The sequence below is a fragment of the Dermacentor andersoni genome, chromosome 6, assembly GCF_023375885.2.
Source record: "Dermacentor andersoni chromosome 6, qqDerAnde1_hic_scaffold, whole genome shotgun sequence".
Classification (NCBI taxonomy): Eukaryota; Metazoa; Arthropoda; class Arachnida; order Ixodida; family Ixodidae; genus Dermacentor; species Dermacentor andersoni.
The window spans coordinates 103180687-103195873 of record NC_092819.1 but is presented as its reverse complement, the minus strand read 5'-3'; the positions used below and the strand labels follow the sequence as shown (position 1 = coordinate 103195873).

The 15187-nt window shown below is 48.5% G+C and overlaps 1 protein-coding gene across 1 annotated transcript in view; it reads right to left on the bottom strand.

The window, feature by feature from the left end:
• Positions 1–14865, bottom strand: part of LOC126522684 (aquaporin AQPAe.a-like) — a 128512-nt gene extending 113647 nt beyond the window's left edge. Inside the window, exon 1 of the mRNA XM_072288839.1 lies at positions 14087–14865. Within this exon, the coding sequence (XP_072144940.1) occupies positions 14087–14526 (440 nt within the window). The 5' untranslated portion in view covers positions 14527–14865. The remainder of the gene's footprint in view (positions 1–14086) is intronic.
• Positions 14866–15187: the final 322 nt, after the last annotated feature.

Below are 15187 nucleotides of genomic sequence, written 5' to 3'. Positions count from 1 at the left end.
TTTTTGCACCGTTTCTATGATATTAGTAACCACGGGCACCGGTACAGTATGACTATACTGCATGTTATATATATATATATATATATATATATATATATATATATATATATATATATATATATATATATATATATGACGATATCTGCATGTTTCTACGCTACATTGTTGTAATTATGCCATGGACGTCATGATAAATATTCTTATTCCGAAATGTTCTCGCTGTACTCTTCAGAAGCTGGCAGCGCGGTGCAGCGATTCGAGAACTAGCACAACGCGTGTATGACGTATCTGGCTTGCGTCCTAAATAAATCCGGAATACTTCGCAGTAGCAGCACTGCGCACGCGCAGAGTTCGATCTCGGCTCGGGCGTTTTTGTGCGCAGTTGCCGACAACGCCCGCTAACTCCGGCCTCGCCTATTCCTAAAAACTCCCTATTGGCTCAATGCATATCCAGAGCAACGTAAAGAAATCTCCCAAGTTTCTGTAAGCTGAAGTCGCAAGAAATGCCTTCTATTCTGGCACACACAGGGCGGACAAGCATAACATGCATACCAAAAACGAATGGTTTCAATAGGATGTGTTTCGCACTACGTAAACATTTTGCGTACTTGATCGCGGGATCTAAGAAACCAACGGTGTAAAGTTGCGGGCCACGACTTTTCCGATATACAAGTCAACAAGTAATATTAAAACTGTCGACGGTATAGCCAGTGTCATGGCAGAAGAAACGACACCTGTATATTTGTGTCCTTTGAGAACCCGACGCTTGCTAAAAAAAAGAAAGAAGAGAAAAGAATAATAATACGAGGTGCTCTTTTGGCAAATCACGCGCATTCTAGAGCGCTCTTGGGCGCAGCAGTTCACACTATCTGGTATGGGAGCAGGAAACCGGGCGCTGCTACGCAATGCACCTTAAATATTTAAGGACCCGGAGCCAGATGCGCTGTAATCTCGCCGTCGAAGGACGCGGAAGCGATGGAACGGATAAATCAAAACGAAACGACGATACGAGGAATAGATAAATAAATAAAGAGGAAGAAAAACTAGATGAGGAGAGAGAAAAACACTGTTGCAGATCAAACGCATTTGCACGCCATCGCACCGTCGACGTGCGTGTCCGCGTACCGTATTTATTCGAATACATGACATTTTTCAAATTTTTTCTGGGGACATGTCGAAGACGAAACCGGGGCGTCGGTTTTGATCGATACGGTTCGAGAAGCCTGCAGTGTAAAGACGCTGTTCAGTGATTCTGCACATATGATGCAGGCGTTGCTTTACTAACAGTGAGTTACATTTAATAGTGAGTATGCCTCCCTATACAGTAACGGAGGCTGACTGAAAAAGTACGCGATCCAATCTGACTGGCCTGTGTCAAGCTGTATAGCGGGCGCGTAGAAGGGCATTCCTGCTGATAGCATTTTGTAACCTTTTTGTGTGTGTCTCGGTGTGTGCATTTTTTAACGCTTTCCTCTCTGTCCTTTTTTTAAGTCCTATTTCCCAAACCCAGTGTAGGGTAGCAAACAGGACACTAATATCTGGTCAACATCCCTGCCTTTCATCTTCATCTCTCTCTCTCTCTCTCTCTCTCTCTCTCTTGTAACCTTTTCGAAACTGGTGCTTCTAAAAAGCAACTAACAGAATTGAAGACAGCACATCGTATGAGGAACAAAAGTGTAAGCAGTCAAGTGATGCATATATGCTGATGCCGTGAGTGAGCTTACGTCACGACTACGAAGTGGTTGGTGACGAAATACAACATGACTTTTCTTGGTGTTCCGGGAGTCACCGTCATTTTCATTGCCTTAATTTTATTCGCGCAATATATACAAATGTACAGATAGGTGAGGATGCAGAAGGAGGGGGTCATGGTGCATGGCTGCAAGCTGAAGGACCACCTTACATCGGGGGAAAAATAAAAGAAAAAGAATCTGACCTTCTAAGTTTTCGAGCCGAGCTGCTTACATTCGCGTAATCACGGCAACTGGAAACCTGGGCGAAGAAACCTCGCCGCCGATGCGGGCAGAAGCGATCGAGATAAAAAGATACGGCACCGGTCCCGGAGGTTTTTTTTTTTTTTTTTCGCGTTTCCTGTTTTTTTGGCTCCGACACGTTGGCTCAACCGTTGATTTCCGCAGGCGTTTCAGGAGAGAAGAAGCTTAGCAACGATGAGGAAAGACCGAAAATATTAACGACAGGTAACCGCCTTCTTCCTTCAGGAAGCAACCTGTATAGAAACTACGCAGAAATAGATACAGAGGGCCACAAAATCGCTACAGAGGAAGCCCCCGCCTGCGTATACCGGCCGGGCTGCAGCACAAGGCCTCAGGTACGCACCTTGGCGTTTCAACACCTGCTTCCGTAGACGCACACCGGAACGCACGGCGAAACGCGCTGCAGCGAGCGCGTTTGCCCCCAGCCGCCACTGACAGCCCTGCAGTCTTCTTTCTCTTCGTCCTTCCCTCGGGCCCTGCGCCGAGCTTGTCGGGGTTACATTTGCATAACACCTTGCCGCGTTCCCAGCCTGATGCTCTGTGCATGCGACCTCTGCGTTGGCTTTCTTGGCCACTTGTCTCGAATCGAAACGCTTCGTCTTGCCTATTTTCGCCGGCGGTGTCACTTTTATTCGATGGCGGCGCGCCGTCATGCTATCGTTTGGCCTTTTTAAGTACGTTCCTGTTTCCCCCCGGCGTTATGCAAATGTCGTATCGTGGTCGGTCGCGTGCTATACACAGGTCTTCTTGGGTAGCAGCGGTAACTTCTACTCTCTCTCTCTCTCTCTCTCTCTCTCTCTCTGTGCGTGTTTGTGTGTGTGTGCGTGCGCGCGCGTGTGTGCGTGAGTGTGTGTATACGTTAGCGAACGATTGTTCTCGTTTAGTAAGCGCCTTCAAAACTAACAAACTGTACAGATTCACGTTGCGGTTGCTGTTGTTGTTGTTGTTGCTATTGTTTATCGACTACTGCAAACCAGGAAAGTTAAGCCATCGAAGGGTCGGCGATTCCACAGTATACTGTGTTGTATGTGGTTCTTTATTATTTCCTTTCCTCTTTTCCCTCCCGATTATCCTGCTTCGCTCAAACGGCCACTCCTTTGTCAACAAAGATTTGTAACTTCCAGCGGCCACTAAGAAGCATTAAAACAAAGGTAAACAAAGGCGCGAAAGAAAACACCGAAGGAATTGAAACAAACCGTAATTATGCATAACCTATACCTTGCAGTTAAGTGCGGCGCCACACTATATATTTCAGATAGCCCAAGGCACATAAAATACGCGTGAGAGCCTGTGTACACAGCGCAGTCAATAAACGCGAGTCAAGACCAGTATACGTGAGAAATATATACATTTCAGCATGTACATGCATCACATTTATGGCAAATAAGTTCCGCGGAAGCCCGCAAGGAGGAAGGTTCACGAGAATAAACACTGTCACGCAGCCCGACTGTGGCACGGAAAGAAAATCCGTACGGTTGACTCACAACGAAAGATTTGCAATTCATGAAAAATTCCAAGCCCGGGTTCACCGGACGAGGTGGAATTTTTCTTCAACTATATATAAAGCTTTATTTCTGGGAAAGCCATATGGTTCTCATTTGTAACTTCGTGTTGAAGTCGGGTGCGGTGCACTTTTCCTCTTCATACGCAAAGTTTGACGTTGAACAAAAATTATACGCTAACACCGTTCTGAGACACTCAATACGTTCACTGTCTCCACGAGAACGTTACGAAATCTTCTTGAACTTTTTTGTAAATGGCGTGGTAGTGGCACTTTTATTACAAGTTTGCACAGTTGATGCGTGGGCAGATCAAATTAAACAGAAGAACAGCAACAAAACAATTGATCAGCGTAGGGAAACGGAAAGAATAAACAGACAAGCGCTTGATCTCTTCCACCTATCTTAGACGAGCGCTAGATATCAGGGTGCCTACTACGTTGGCATTTTCAAATTTCGGGATTTCGTCAGGTTTTGCTCGACTGTTTTCATGAAAATTCCCCGGAAGTCTGCGACACTGGTGGGTTTAGGCGCAATCCAAAAAAAGAAAGAAAGCCGTGGTTCGCAGCTTGTCAAGTTACTGCCAGCGCATAATTTTCGACTATACTAACAGTAATACGGCAGTCAGTTCGAATGCACTATCATATCCGACTGAGCCACGTGTTGCCTACATGTTCCAGCCACCGGGGCCAGGCTCACACCCACAAAACCTGCAAACGAGATCGCAACTTGCAGTTGGCGCATGGACTCGGTTGAAACCCTCGTTTTCTTCTGCAATACCACTATGTTAAACCATGTACACTGTACAGGCGTCCGTGTCGCTGATTCAAAGCAACCGATGGGAAAATTCCATCTTTCTTTCCCCTGAATTTCCCAGGTTTTCCCTGATGGTAGACAGCCTGCTTATGCTATGCGCTACGCTTTCATATAGTAGTCAGGTTTCCAGAATATACAGCGTGATATGACGCCCCATCCACAATATTTTATATGTCAATAGGGAGGCGATATCAAGCACACCGTGTAATGAAAGAAACCAAAGAATGAACGCATCTTCTGCATTCAAACAGTTTCCGAAGAAAGGCATCCCGGATCGAGCGCACTTCAAAAGCGGCCTCGCAGTAAGCAACGCTCTCGGTGAACAAGGGAGTGAAACGTGGGCCCAACGGAGTCCTCGAAAAAAAAGAAAGCCGAAATATGGTCTTATATATGGGCGAATCCAATTCGAAAAGAATTTTCGTGGGGCAGCGGAATGCCGCGAAAGAAAGAAGGAGCTTCGAGGATAGTTAGAAAAGAAGAAAGAGAAAAATACCCAATATAAGAATAGATTATCTTCGCCGCTTACCAAGACTTGCGGCTGTTTACGCACGAGCGCTTACGGGCGCGATGTGTGGAAAGCGATCACACGCTCTCCTGCCTTTCCGTTTGCGATTCGGAGCTGGGAGCCCATTGCGCACTTTCATCGTCCATTTTACTACCTTGGAGGAATAAGAAAACTTCAAAAAAGTAACTACTGTCAAATCACTGAGAAGGCGAGTACACGAAGGGAAATCGTTGTCTATCTTTTTGCTTAGCATGACCGCTTTTTAGCTGTTCGCACAGTGACACGTCTGACTAGGAGAGTTGGCCCGGCTTGTCCTTCGGTAGCGTATCTTCCGACAGGCAATGATGCGTGGGGCAGTTGACACGGTTCGAGCAAAGGAAAGAGACTTGTTAGCGAATTACATCTGTAACAGTCCGTGCATACTTTGCATATTGTACATACGGTCAGAATGACGAATTAACAGAAGGAGATGGAGAGAAATGCCATCTTTGATAAAAGTTGGAGCCGTCTGCCTGCGAGCCTTACATGCTACTGTCGCCCGTTGGGTTAGATGTGTGATACACACAACGATCGGGAAAACACATTACCGGCGCACACATCCACATACACGCATACACACACAGAACGAAAGTCCAGAGAAAAGGCAATGAAGTCTACCTGATGCCCGCAGTCGTCGACACGTCCTACAAGTTTCGTTTTTTGTTTTTTCGGAAAGTGTGAGCGCCTGTGCTCACGCTCCAAGGTTTGTCCGATCGCGAAAATGTCTTTCTGCATATAAGGGCGCACCATGCATGACTCATTTCGCATGGCTCAAAAAGCCCGCAGCGTGCAATAAATAACAGGCACACAATTAATGTATGTATGTATGTATGTATGTATGTATGTATGTATGTATGTATGTATGTATGTATGTATGCATGCATGCATGCATGCATGTATGTATGTATGTATGTATGTATGTATGTATGTATGTATGTATGTATGTAGCGATCTGCGTCGTGCGTAACACGTATACGCGGCGAGAGTCACCATCGCATCGCTCGTACCCTTTCGCCGTAACAGCGGTGGACAGAAGCCGCGCGCGAAGGGGAGGAAGGCAAATAAATGCCGCAGCGATTGAAAGAATTCAATTACCTCGACAGGCCCGGCCGATCGAGCGTCCGGCGGGAAAGCGAAGCGCGTTCCAAGCGGCGCGGTCGTTCAAACCGATCACTCCTGTGGGCACGCAGCGCGGCGCGCCGTGGCAATACGCAGCATCTACAAAGGCACGGCCACGCTCAGAGCAGGGACTCCTCCGGCGCGGCGTCTATAATTGCCGCCATCGAGCCGGGGCGTCCATCTTGCACGTTAATGCGAACAACGAGGTGCCTTTCGTCGCCTTCTCTTCGCGTGGCTGCGATACGCGCGGGACCAATTCACCGCGGCGCGAGCGAGCGCTGAAAGAGAGACAGGCTCGACGATGGCGCGCTTTCCGCGGTTTTTAATTTATTTCCGCGCGCTCCTTAATGGCGCGCCCTGTGTTCGTTCACCGAACGCGTAACTCCCGTTCAGCGCGCGCTCGTGGCACTCGTACGTAGCCCGCGCGCGTTTCCCGCCAATAACCTTTAATGGAGAAGAGCGCGCGAAGCAGCAGCAGCAGCCAGAAGCGGAGCGAAAAAAGGTGCGCTTCCAACACGCGCATTAGGCAATTAAAAGCGGGAATCTTAATGATTAAACGTGAAAGCCATTTGTTTCTTGTCTCTGCTCTTCCTTTCTGTGACTTAGTCGACGCTAATCAAAATGAATGTTTCGAGTGAGAGCGATTTTAGTTTTAATGCGAAACATAGCGCTTTTCCTTTTTTTTTTTTCAAGCAACGCTTCATTTCGACTCCACTAGAACGCAGTCCCGGATATTCATTTTAATGTGTATTTAAAAAGTAAAAAAAAAAAAAATTAGCGGTGTGCACACACTTGAAACTTTCGAACTCCCGGCACACTATAGCTCGATCTGCGTGGTCAGGAAAGCACGCCGGGTGGCCGTAGCTAAGGGGTCCCGGAGTGAGGTGGTGAAAACTTTATTAATTCCTTTTGAAGAAATGGGGAAGGGGAATAGAGGGGCGAGGGTGCTACGCATGGTAGTCCCTCGCAACCCTCTCAGCCCACCCAAGGATGGCCGCCTGGATATCGGGCCTGGAGTTACACAATGCAGCCTCCCACCGCTCCTCGCTACCTATTATATTAGGGAGGGAACGGGGTGATTAAAGAACAGCCCTCTCCCCATGGTGTGATTGGGATTGGCTTTGGTTGCGGAGCAAAATTTACAGCTAGAGGAGGGGTGGAGAGAGGGGTGGATGAGGACTCCACTCACACTGCAGGCCCGCTCAAGGACCCTGCGATGTTTCTCTAATCCAACAAAATTTCACTCTCTCTCTGTCAAATAACAAATGGAGTCGAATAGCGGCCAATTCGATTCGGCATCCGAATCGAAGTCACTATTCGTAAGTGCGAATATTTTCAGAGTTGCCTTGGAATATTTGAAATCGCTAGATGTGCAACAAATTCCATCCGAGCGGGCATACGGTATAGACATGAAACAGGACAATTTACGTAGTGCATGGTGTACGCTCTACGCCACTCGGGGAGCGCGGCTACTGAAGCAAAAACAGCTATGATTTGTCCTCGCCAATGTGTCCCGATTGTGCGAATGAACTGCCTGTCTGCTTTTAATGCTCCATTTGTGTTTCTTCAATAACTGACGCTTCATAACGCGCAGTCTAACAAGAGAAGCTTACTAGAGTTGTTGATATACGATTGGAAAATCTGTGGTGAGAAGGGCTGCTCGTTACTCGAAATCTATTCGAAAAGTATCCGATACGTGATTCGATTCGCATCTGGCACTATTCCGATTCGTATTCACTGATGTCTCGTAATTACTTTTCGCACACCCCTATTAAAGAATATAAGAGGTTCTTATTCACTGATGTCTCGTAATTACTTTTCGCACGCCCCTATTAAAGAATATAAGAGGTTCAACTATACGGAATACCACTCCATTTAGATAGGCGGAAAAGGATTGCATTTTTTGTTCACTTATAGCTGGATCCTGTAGCGGCAACCGGCGTGTTTGCTTATTGGCTATGGTATTGGGCTGCTAAGCACGAGGATGCGGGATCGAATCCCAGCAACGGGGGCTTCATTTCGATGGGGGCGAAATGCGAAAACACCCGTGTACTTAGCAAGAGATACGCAAAACGAGAACAAGGTGAAAGCAGGAGCCAACGTTTCGACAAGTGGACTTGTCTTCTTCAAGGCGACATATGAGCGTTCCACTTGTCGAAACGTTGGTTCCTGTTTTCACCTTGTTCGCGTCTTGCTCATCGTCTTGAATTTCCATCTCCTGCCTTCCCCCTCTTTTCTCAAGAAAGAGACGGAAGAAAGGGGCAGGGCAGGGAGGTTAACCAGATGGGAAGATCCGGTTTGCTACCCTACGCTGGGGAGAGAGGGGATGAGGAAGTAAAGTGATAGCAAAGTTCAAGAGATAAGATAAACTATAGCGGCACATTCGACCGGTCGCTTCCGAGCGCAACTGCGGAACTTCAACGGTCGTTTAACAACGTAACTAAACTTTATCGTGACAATAACCACGCTTCTTTATAGCGTTAGTAATTTGTTTCCGTAATACAGCAGCATTGTCGTTTTACACAGCCAATCGGATCTGTCAAGTTGCAACGAGATTAATATGGCGACACCTACACTATTACAGACACCGCAACGACACCCTTTGACTTATTCGGTTAGTCCGCGTTCTTTAACGTGCACTCAGGCGCGGGAATGCCTTTGCACTCTGCATTCCGTCAGAATGCGGCCGTCGCGAACGGGAATAGAACCCGAAACATCGCGCTTTTCCAACGGAACACTGTAGTCAACTGAATTCGCCGCAGCGCTTATGTATCGAAGCGGACACTGCTTTCCCAGTTAACGAGTTTGACGATACGTGACAGCGGTCTGCAGCGACAAGACCTCGCATGGCGATCTCTGTCAATCACAGAGTGGCTTCGAAAATTTTGACAAATACAGCAGGTGTTGCCGCGAAACAGAAACCTGCAGTATAGTACATCGCTATATTGTAAGGCATTCGATTTCGGCACGCGTATGCGAGTGTATTTAGTCTCTGCTGTTGAATAATTACTCAGTTTGCGCGCTTTGCCGGTGCTGGTGTAAAGCAAGCATACGCAGTCATATCCCAAAAGAGCAAGATGAACTTACATAACGCATCATCAGCATTCACAGTTTAAGCGCAAACTTCTTACGAGGTCCAAGTCAAGCGACTATACGGGGCTCCATTCTCGCGAGACCTTTAGACATTCCATTGTGATCCTCATTTATGAGAGTGAGGGGGAGAGAGAGAGAGGAGGGAAAGATAAATTCAGGGGGAGGGGGTTACCCACCCTGAGCCCAGTTGGTTACCCTGCCCTGGGAAAAGAGGAGTGAAAGATGAGAAGGCGAGAAGGGAACTACACAACATGCACGCACATACGCATTCGGCGTTCAGTTCACCACATGCGGTGGTTTACAAATTAGTGCATCTCAATAAAAACAGCAGCGCTGTTGGGACTTCGCACTTCGTTGACGCCCCAGGCCTCTGTCCCATGATATTCCCTTCTGTAAAAGGAAATCAATTTAAGGGCCTTAAGACTGTCCGAAGGGAGAGCCTCTATGTGCGTGTGACGGGCAGTCATACATTAGAAGGCACACATTAGAGATGGATTAAAGGTCTCTTCTGTGCCACATGTGTTATACAACTGGCCTTGTCCGCCATTCCAATTGGGACTGAACAAGCTTTGGTAGTACAATTTGCTGGAGGAGAACAAGCAACCTGTCGACCACTCGGCTGTATATAAAAAAAACATCAATAAAGAAAAAAAAAGGTTTCGGCCCGCGGCAGTAACGTTGCATTTCCCATTTGTCAAGTTCGAGCCTCGTGTATACATTCGCTACGGAGAACGCTGTTTTTCATTCTTTGCTCTATTTGCAGATCGGTGTGGAGTGCGGTGGATTCTGGGAGGCCTAACATGTCTTCAGCAGTGTCCGCAGAAAGAAGAAGCACGCGGTTCAGATTGCGAGAGAACTTTGTATTCCCGGCGAAGGCGGGCATCAGAATCTAGGGTTCTGGAATAAAACACGCACGCACCAACTGTAAAATGAACAAAAAAAAACCTTGCTGTGTGTTGCTCTAGCCGGTACACACACGGTCCACCACCGCCAAGTTTCCTCCCCCCATTCTGTTGTCTTCAAGGGAGAATCACCGTTCTTCGCCGCGGAGAGGGCTGCTCGAACTCGTTCATTTGTTGTTGTTGTTATTTCTTTTTTTTTTTCGAAACTTTTCTCGAAGCCCCCAGGGGAAATTACCCGGCGCGCTGCTTGCGGAAAGATGCTGCCTCTCCTCCCAAAGCTCCCCGGAGAATAAATTTTACTTCGTGGTTGGTTCGCAGGGCGCGCGTTTCCCTTGTTCGACTCTGTATCGCCACGGCCTTGTTCATGCAACTTAAAAAAAAAAAAATACGGGCGTAATACAGAGCACAGAAGGACTTTGTGTAAAATTCGATGCGTCGGCAGTGGCTCCGCTCAGGGTTCAATCAACTGAAGTCTTCTTATGATTGAATGAACTCCCCGAGGATATATGATGACGGTACACGAGATGCAAAAAGTCTGATGCCGAGCACGAAGCTGGAGTTGGAACGGCCGGAGAAGAAGCAACGTATGCAAGTCTTTTGATGCGCAGGGAGAACGCGTTGAACTGCTGAGCCCGTCTAAAAGCCGTTCTTTATTTTACCGGCATTGGGATTCCTTTGAAAAGTGCACTTTGATGTCATACCTCGGTGTGTTGCAGCGTTACTTACACCGTCATTTGCATTGTCACACGCAAACCTTGAGAGCAATGACATTTTTTTTTCTCTCTCTCTTTACCGACTATGTTCCAGTCGTAATTTTTCAAGTTGCTAATATGATTCACGTTTCTGAGCGCTTTTGCTACAAGAAACAATTACCACCGTGGGTACGTGTTACTTTCACATAATTTTTACGCCGCACGCGCTCAATCGCAGTACGACGACAGTTCCTTCAGCGCCGCAGATTCTATGCTCTCTTCCATGTGACAAAGAAAAAATGGCAATCGGTTATATTTCACTCTCATGCATATCTGGTATGTAGAGTTAGTCTCTGATTCAATGCAGTTGCGTTTTATTTCTATGCGTACTTTGCCCCCGCAATGGTAGCACTCTACGATGTTCTTGATACGCACCTCGCTATTGACTCTTATGCCTATTACACAACCCTCTTCCAAAGCGCCGATTCAAAACCATGCACAGTGGAAGGATATTACAAAGTGGGTGTGGCAATACGCGAAACGGAACACGGCCGGGTATGGCGAACTGGGAGTGCTCGAAGTTAAAGCTTGGTAGGATAACTTCGCCACCGTCGTTTCCCACATGCAAAACAGCATAAGCAACATCCCACTATTTAGGAAAGCCGAAGCACTAAGCATATACATTATAGGGACACTAACGAACAACACTGAATCATTCTAACCACTGGTAAAATATAATTTCAAAACTCAATTTACATTAAACTGGCGGAAACAAGCGGATAATTACTGAGAAAAAGTAAAGGCCGAACGCACCCTTACCCCGCATTTTTTTTTCCTATCCCTTTATTAATGTACATGTTTATTATTTCGTGCCAAAACAGTGACGTCACTGCGACACCAGAGACGTATTCCGCCGTATTTTGGCCGTTTCGGCGGAGAAAAGCTCTCGACACTTGCTAAATCGAGTACTTGGTTGCTTCAGAACCGAATGTAGCCCTTGCTTGTCACTAAACAGCTAACCAGGCGCGAACACAAAATGCAGAAATTTGTGACTTCACGGCGAGCTAGTGCGAGATCTTCACAGTGGTGTCGCCACCCGTCCTCCCTTGTCGCATCTCTTCTGGTTTATACCGAGTATCCTGTCACGTGCCGCCTTTGCTATTGCAGAAGCGTAATTCACTAGTACGAGTTAATAATATATTTGTCAGGGGCCTTTTCGAAGTCAACGTTCCGGACAACAAACCGTGCGCCGGCATTGACGAAAAAGTTTTCGCCCGCTCGCCGAAAAAAAAAAAAAAAAAAAAAACACCTCGTGTGTGCGCGGGCGCATTCGACTCACGAAGGAGCCGTCGCTCGGCCGCCAACCGGTCTGTGTCGTGTACGACCGCGGCGAAGGATTCCGATTACAGCCAGATCTTATCGCAGGGCTCCTCGCTACAGCTACTCGAGAAACAGCTGAACACACTCCTATTAGCGCCGACTCGAGTCGCCTTCTCTTATCGCCACGATTTATCGCCGCTCTGCGCTTCACGTACGACAAGCGCGACAATCTGACAAAACCCGTGCCACACCAACATTGGGCAGAAGGGCCTAAAGTAACTGCAGTTCCTATATATATATATATGTATATATATATATATATACACACAACCAGTTCGTTGAAATATTTTCTCTAGCTTGAGAAGGCTGTTTCTAGCGCATCAAGACTGCGTGGTGGCCTGAACTAACAATCAATTTGGCATCGAATTAAGATAAAGTCAGAGTGAGGCGAAGCGCCCCCTATTCAGTATCTTCATCACGTTGGGCAAATAAACTAGCTTGTTTTGATACATTTCACTTCGTTCGGGTTAACACAGTGCAAGTCCAGCCCACCGGACGCTGCGAGTGCTAAGAACCAGCAGGTCTATCGCGAGGAGGAACATTGTGAGACGGCTGATCCGAATAAATTTTTGCCAGCTTGATTTAAAAGGATCGTTTAGAAAGAGCATACCACGCGGTCACACTGGAATGTGCCGTAAGTAGTTCGTTGCCACAACCCCCTGAAGGCAATGTAATACTCAATTTCTCATTCTCTTTCCTCCGTGCTGGGTAGTTCTTATCCCCCCCCCCCTCCACTCCACTCTCTTGCCTTTCCTTATTCCTCTCTGCAAAGAGGCCGTGTGCTTTGTGGTTCGTTATGTTTCGCAATCTATTCTTAGTTGACGTTTAAACATTGCTGAATGAATTTACCCGCCCATCACTCAATAAGAATACATGGCAACATTGACTTTCTCGCCTATACTCCTGAGCTGCTGCTCTACAGCTCCGAGAAATTTAGAGAAAGATATACAACCACGCTTGCCAGGTGTTGACATTGAATGCGTTGATAACAGCTCATTCTTGTATGGGCATATATTCATCCGCTACGAGGACCAGAGAGAGAGAGAGAGAATGGACTTTAGAGATATGATGTCCAAAGTTGAAACCAGGAACAGAAGACATTCCACGCAGTAGCCTCCGCATATATAGAGCTGTCAGGCCGCCTTACAGAAATAAACCGCTGGTTTTCTACGCGTAACAGTCGAAACGTTTGGAGATTGTTTAACACGCCTGAAAGCGACACCAAACCACCAACGCGAAAGTCTAAACGTGCGCGAATCATGCCGTGTACGAGTGCAATTAACGTTCTGGAGAAACAAAAAAAAGGAGGCGCAATCTTCATGCAATTTCTTTGACATAAGGTGTTCCTGTTGCTTCGGAGTCAAGTGCGTCTCACGTTGAAGGGTTACAACAGAGGGAACAGGCAGAACCTCTAGAATATCGGCTATTCAGTGACAGAAAGTGAGTGAGGCATAAAGGAGAGATGCCTCGGCCCGCACCACTAACGGCTATTCACTGAAAATGAATCGCCATGCTCTTTCGTCGCGGGTGACAACAGTAACGCAGGGAGACTTTCCAGATGCGGATCATTATCCTTTCAAATATCGCCGATTCACTGTCAGCCGGTGCTCGATGTATGAAAGGATGCGTGTTTGCGTCACTGAAGTCATCGTCCATCAAGGCGGCGAGGTGGGCTAGTTATCTTGTTGCTATAGAGCTTGAACTCATATTTGCACCGCAAGATTGAAGACATGCACAAAGAAAAAAAAAAGAAGCGAAACTTGATGCTCAACGCTCTTCTGGTCTGTTTTTATTCCCTCTCCCTTTCTTTCATTGGCTGTGTGTGTCTTCAACTTTGCGCTGCAAATATGAATGCATTCGTTACTGAAAAAGTAGCTAGCTTTGTTTAGAGCCCTATGGATAACTCTAATCAACCGAGTCACTTCAAAGATCTTTGTAGTTCTGTCACCCGTCAAAGTGTTTACGCTCGAGTGCCAACCACAATACACGGAGGAACGCGAGTGTTCGCTGTCGCGCCCACTCGGCTCCCAGAAACGAGACAACTCACCCGTACAGAAGCGCAGCTCCCGCGATAGCTCCTCCGCACTGGGCCGTCACGTACAGGAGCGTCCGGAGCGGGCTCACTTTTCGCGTGGCAAACGTGGCCAGCGTCACGGCGGGGTTCATGTGTGCGCCCGATATGTGGCCGTAGCACTGCACCAGCGTCGCGGCCGCCGCGCCGGCCGTCAGGGCGATGCCCAGCACCGAGGGCTCGGCGTAGCCCGGCCAGGACACGTGCGCGCCGCACACGAGGAACACGTAGAAGAAGGTGGCCAGGCACTCGCCGATCACGGCGCGCCACAGCTCCAGGCTGCGGATCTCGGCGCGAAGCGAGCGACGCCGGCACGTCGACGTCGAGGAAGACTGGCAGCGGCCCGCCGAGTCCAGACGGCCCAACAGCTGGAGGAACAGCGACTCCAGGCTGACGGCCGCGGTGTTGGCCGCCATCTCGCCCCGCGGCTCGAAACAGACACCGAACACACTTTTCTTTTTTTGTTTTTGTTTCGGGAACTTTTCAAAGGATCGCGGTCCCGCCACTGCCCATCGTCGTCGCCGCAACCGCGATCTTCGCGCGTGGCGCCGTTATCCGAGAGCCCATCACTGGCGGGTGCGGCGGTCAGACGCGTCCGCAGCTCGCGGAGCAGACGACAACGCCGGTTGCGGACCGCGCGGGACCGGTCGAACTCATCGTTGGTCGGCGAGGGACGAGGAGCGGTCTCGCGGAGCGCAGCGACGTGCACCCCGACGTTACGGGCGCCGAGTGAGTGCCGCGCACGCCGGCCTTGTTCGACGCGCCTCCTGAAAGAGGAGGAGGGGGGTGCAGGCGGGGATGCAAGATGGAACGTGGCGCGGCGCTCGCGCCTGTTCGCGCGCGTGCTCGTTGGCAGAGTTGGAAAGGGGGGGGGGGGGGGGGAAGGCTCGATTTCCGGCGCGATTAGAAGTTTCTTTTGCGTCTGCGTCGATGTCGGGGGCTCGGCCCGGCCCGGCCCGGTCCGGTTTGCCGAATAGGAAGTGCGGCCAGTGCGGGCCCGGTGCGATACCATGCGGATGTTTAATAAACTGCCGGGCACCAAAACGTGCGCCAACTGCCGATGGAGCAGTTCGGACG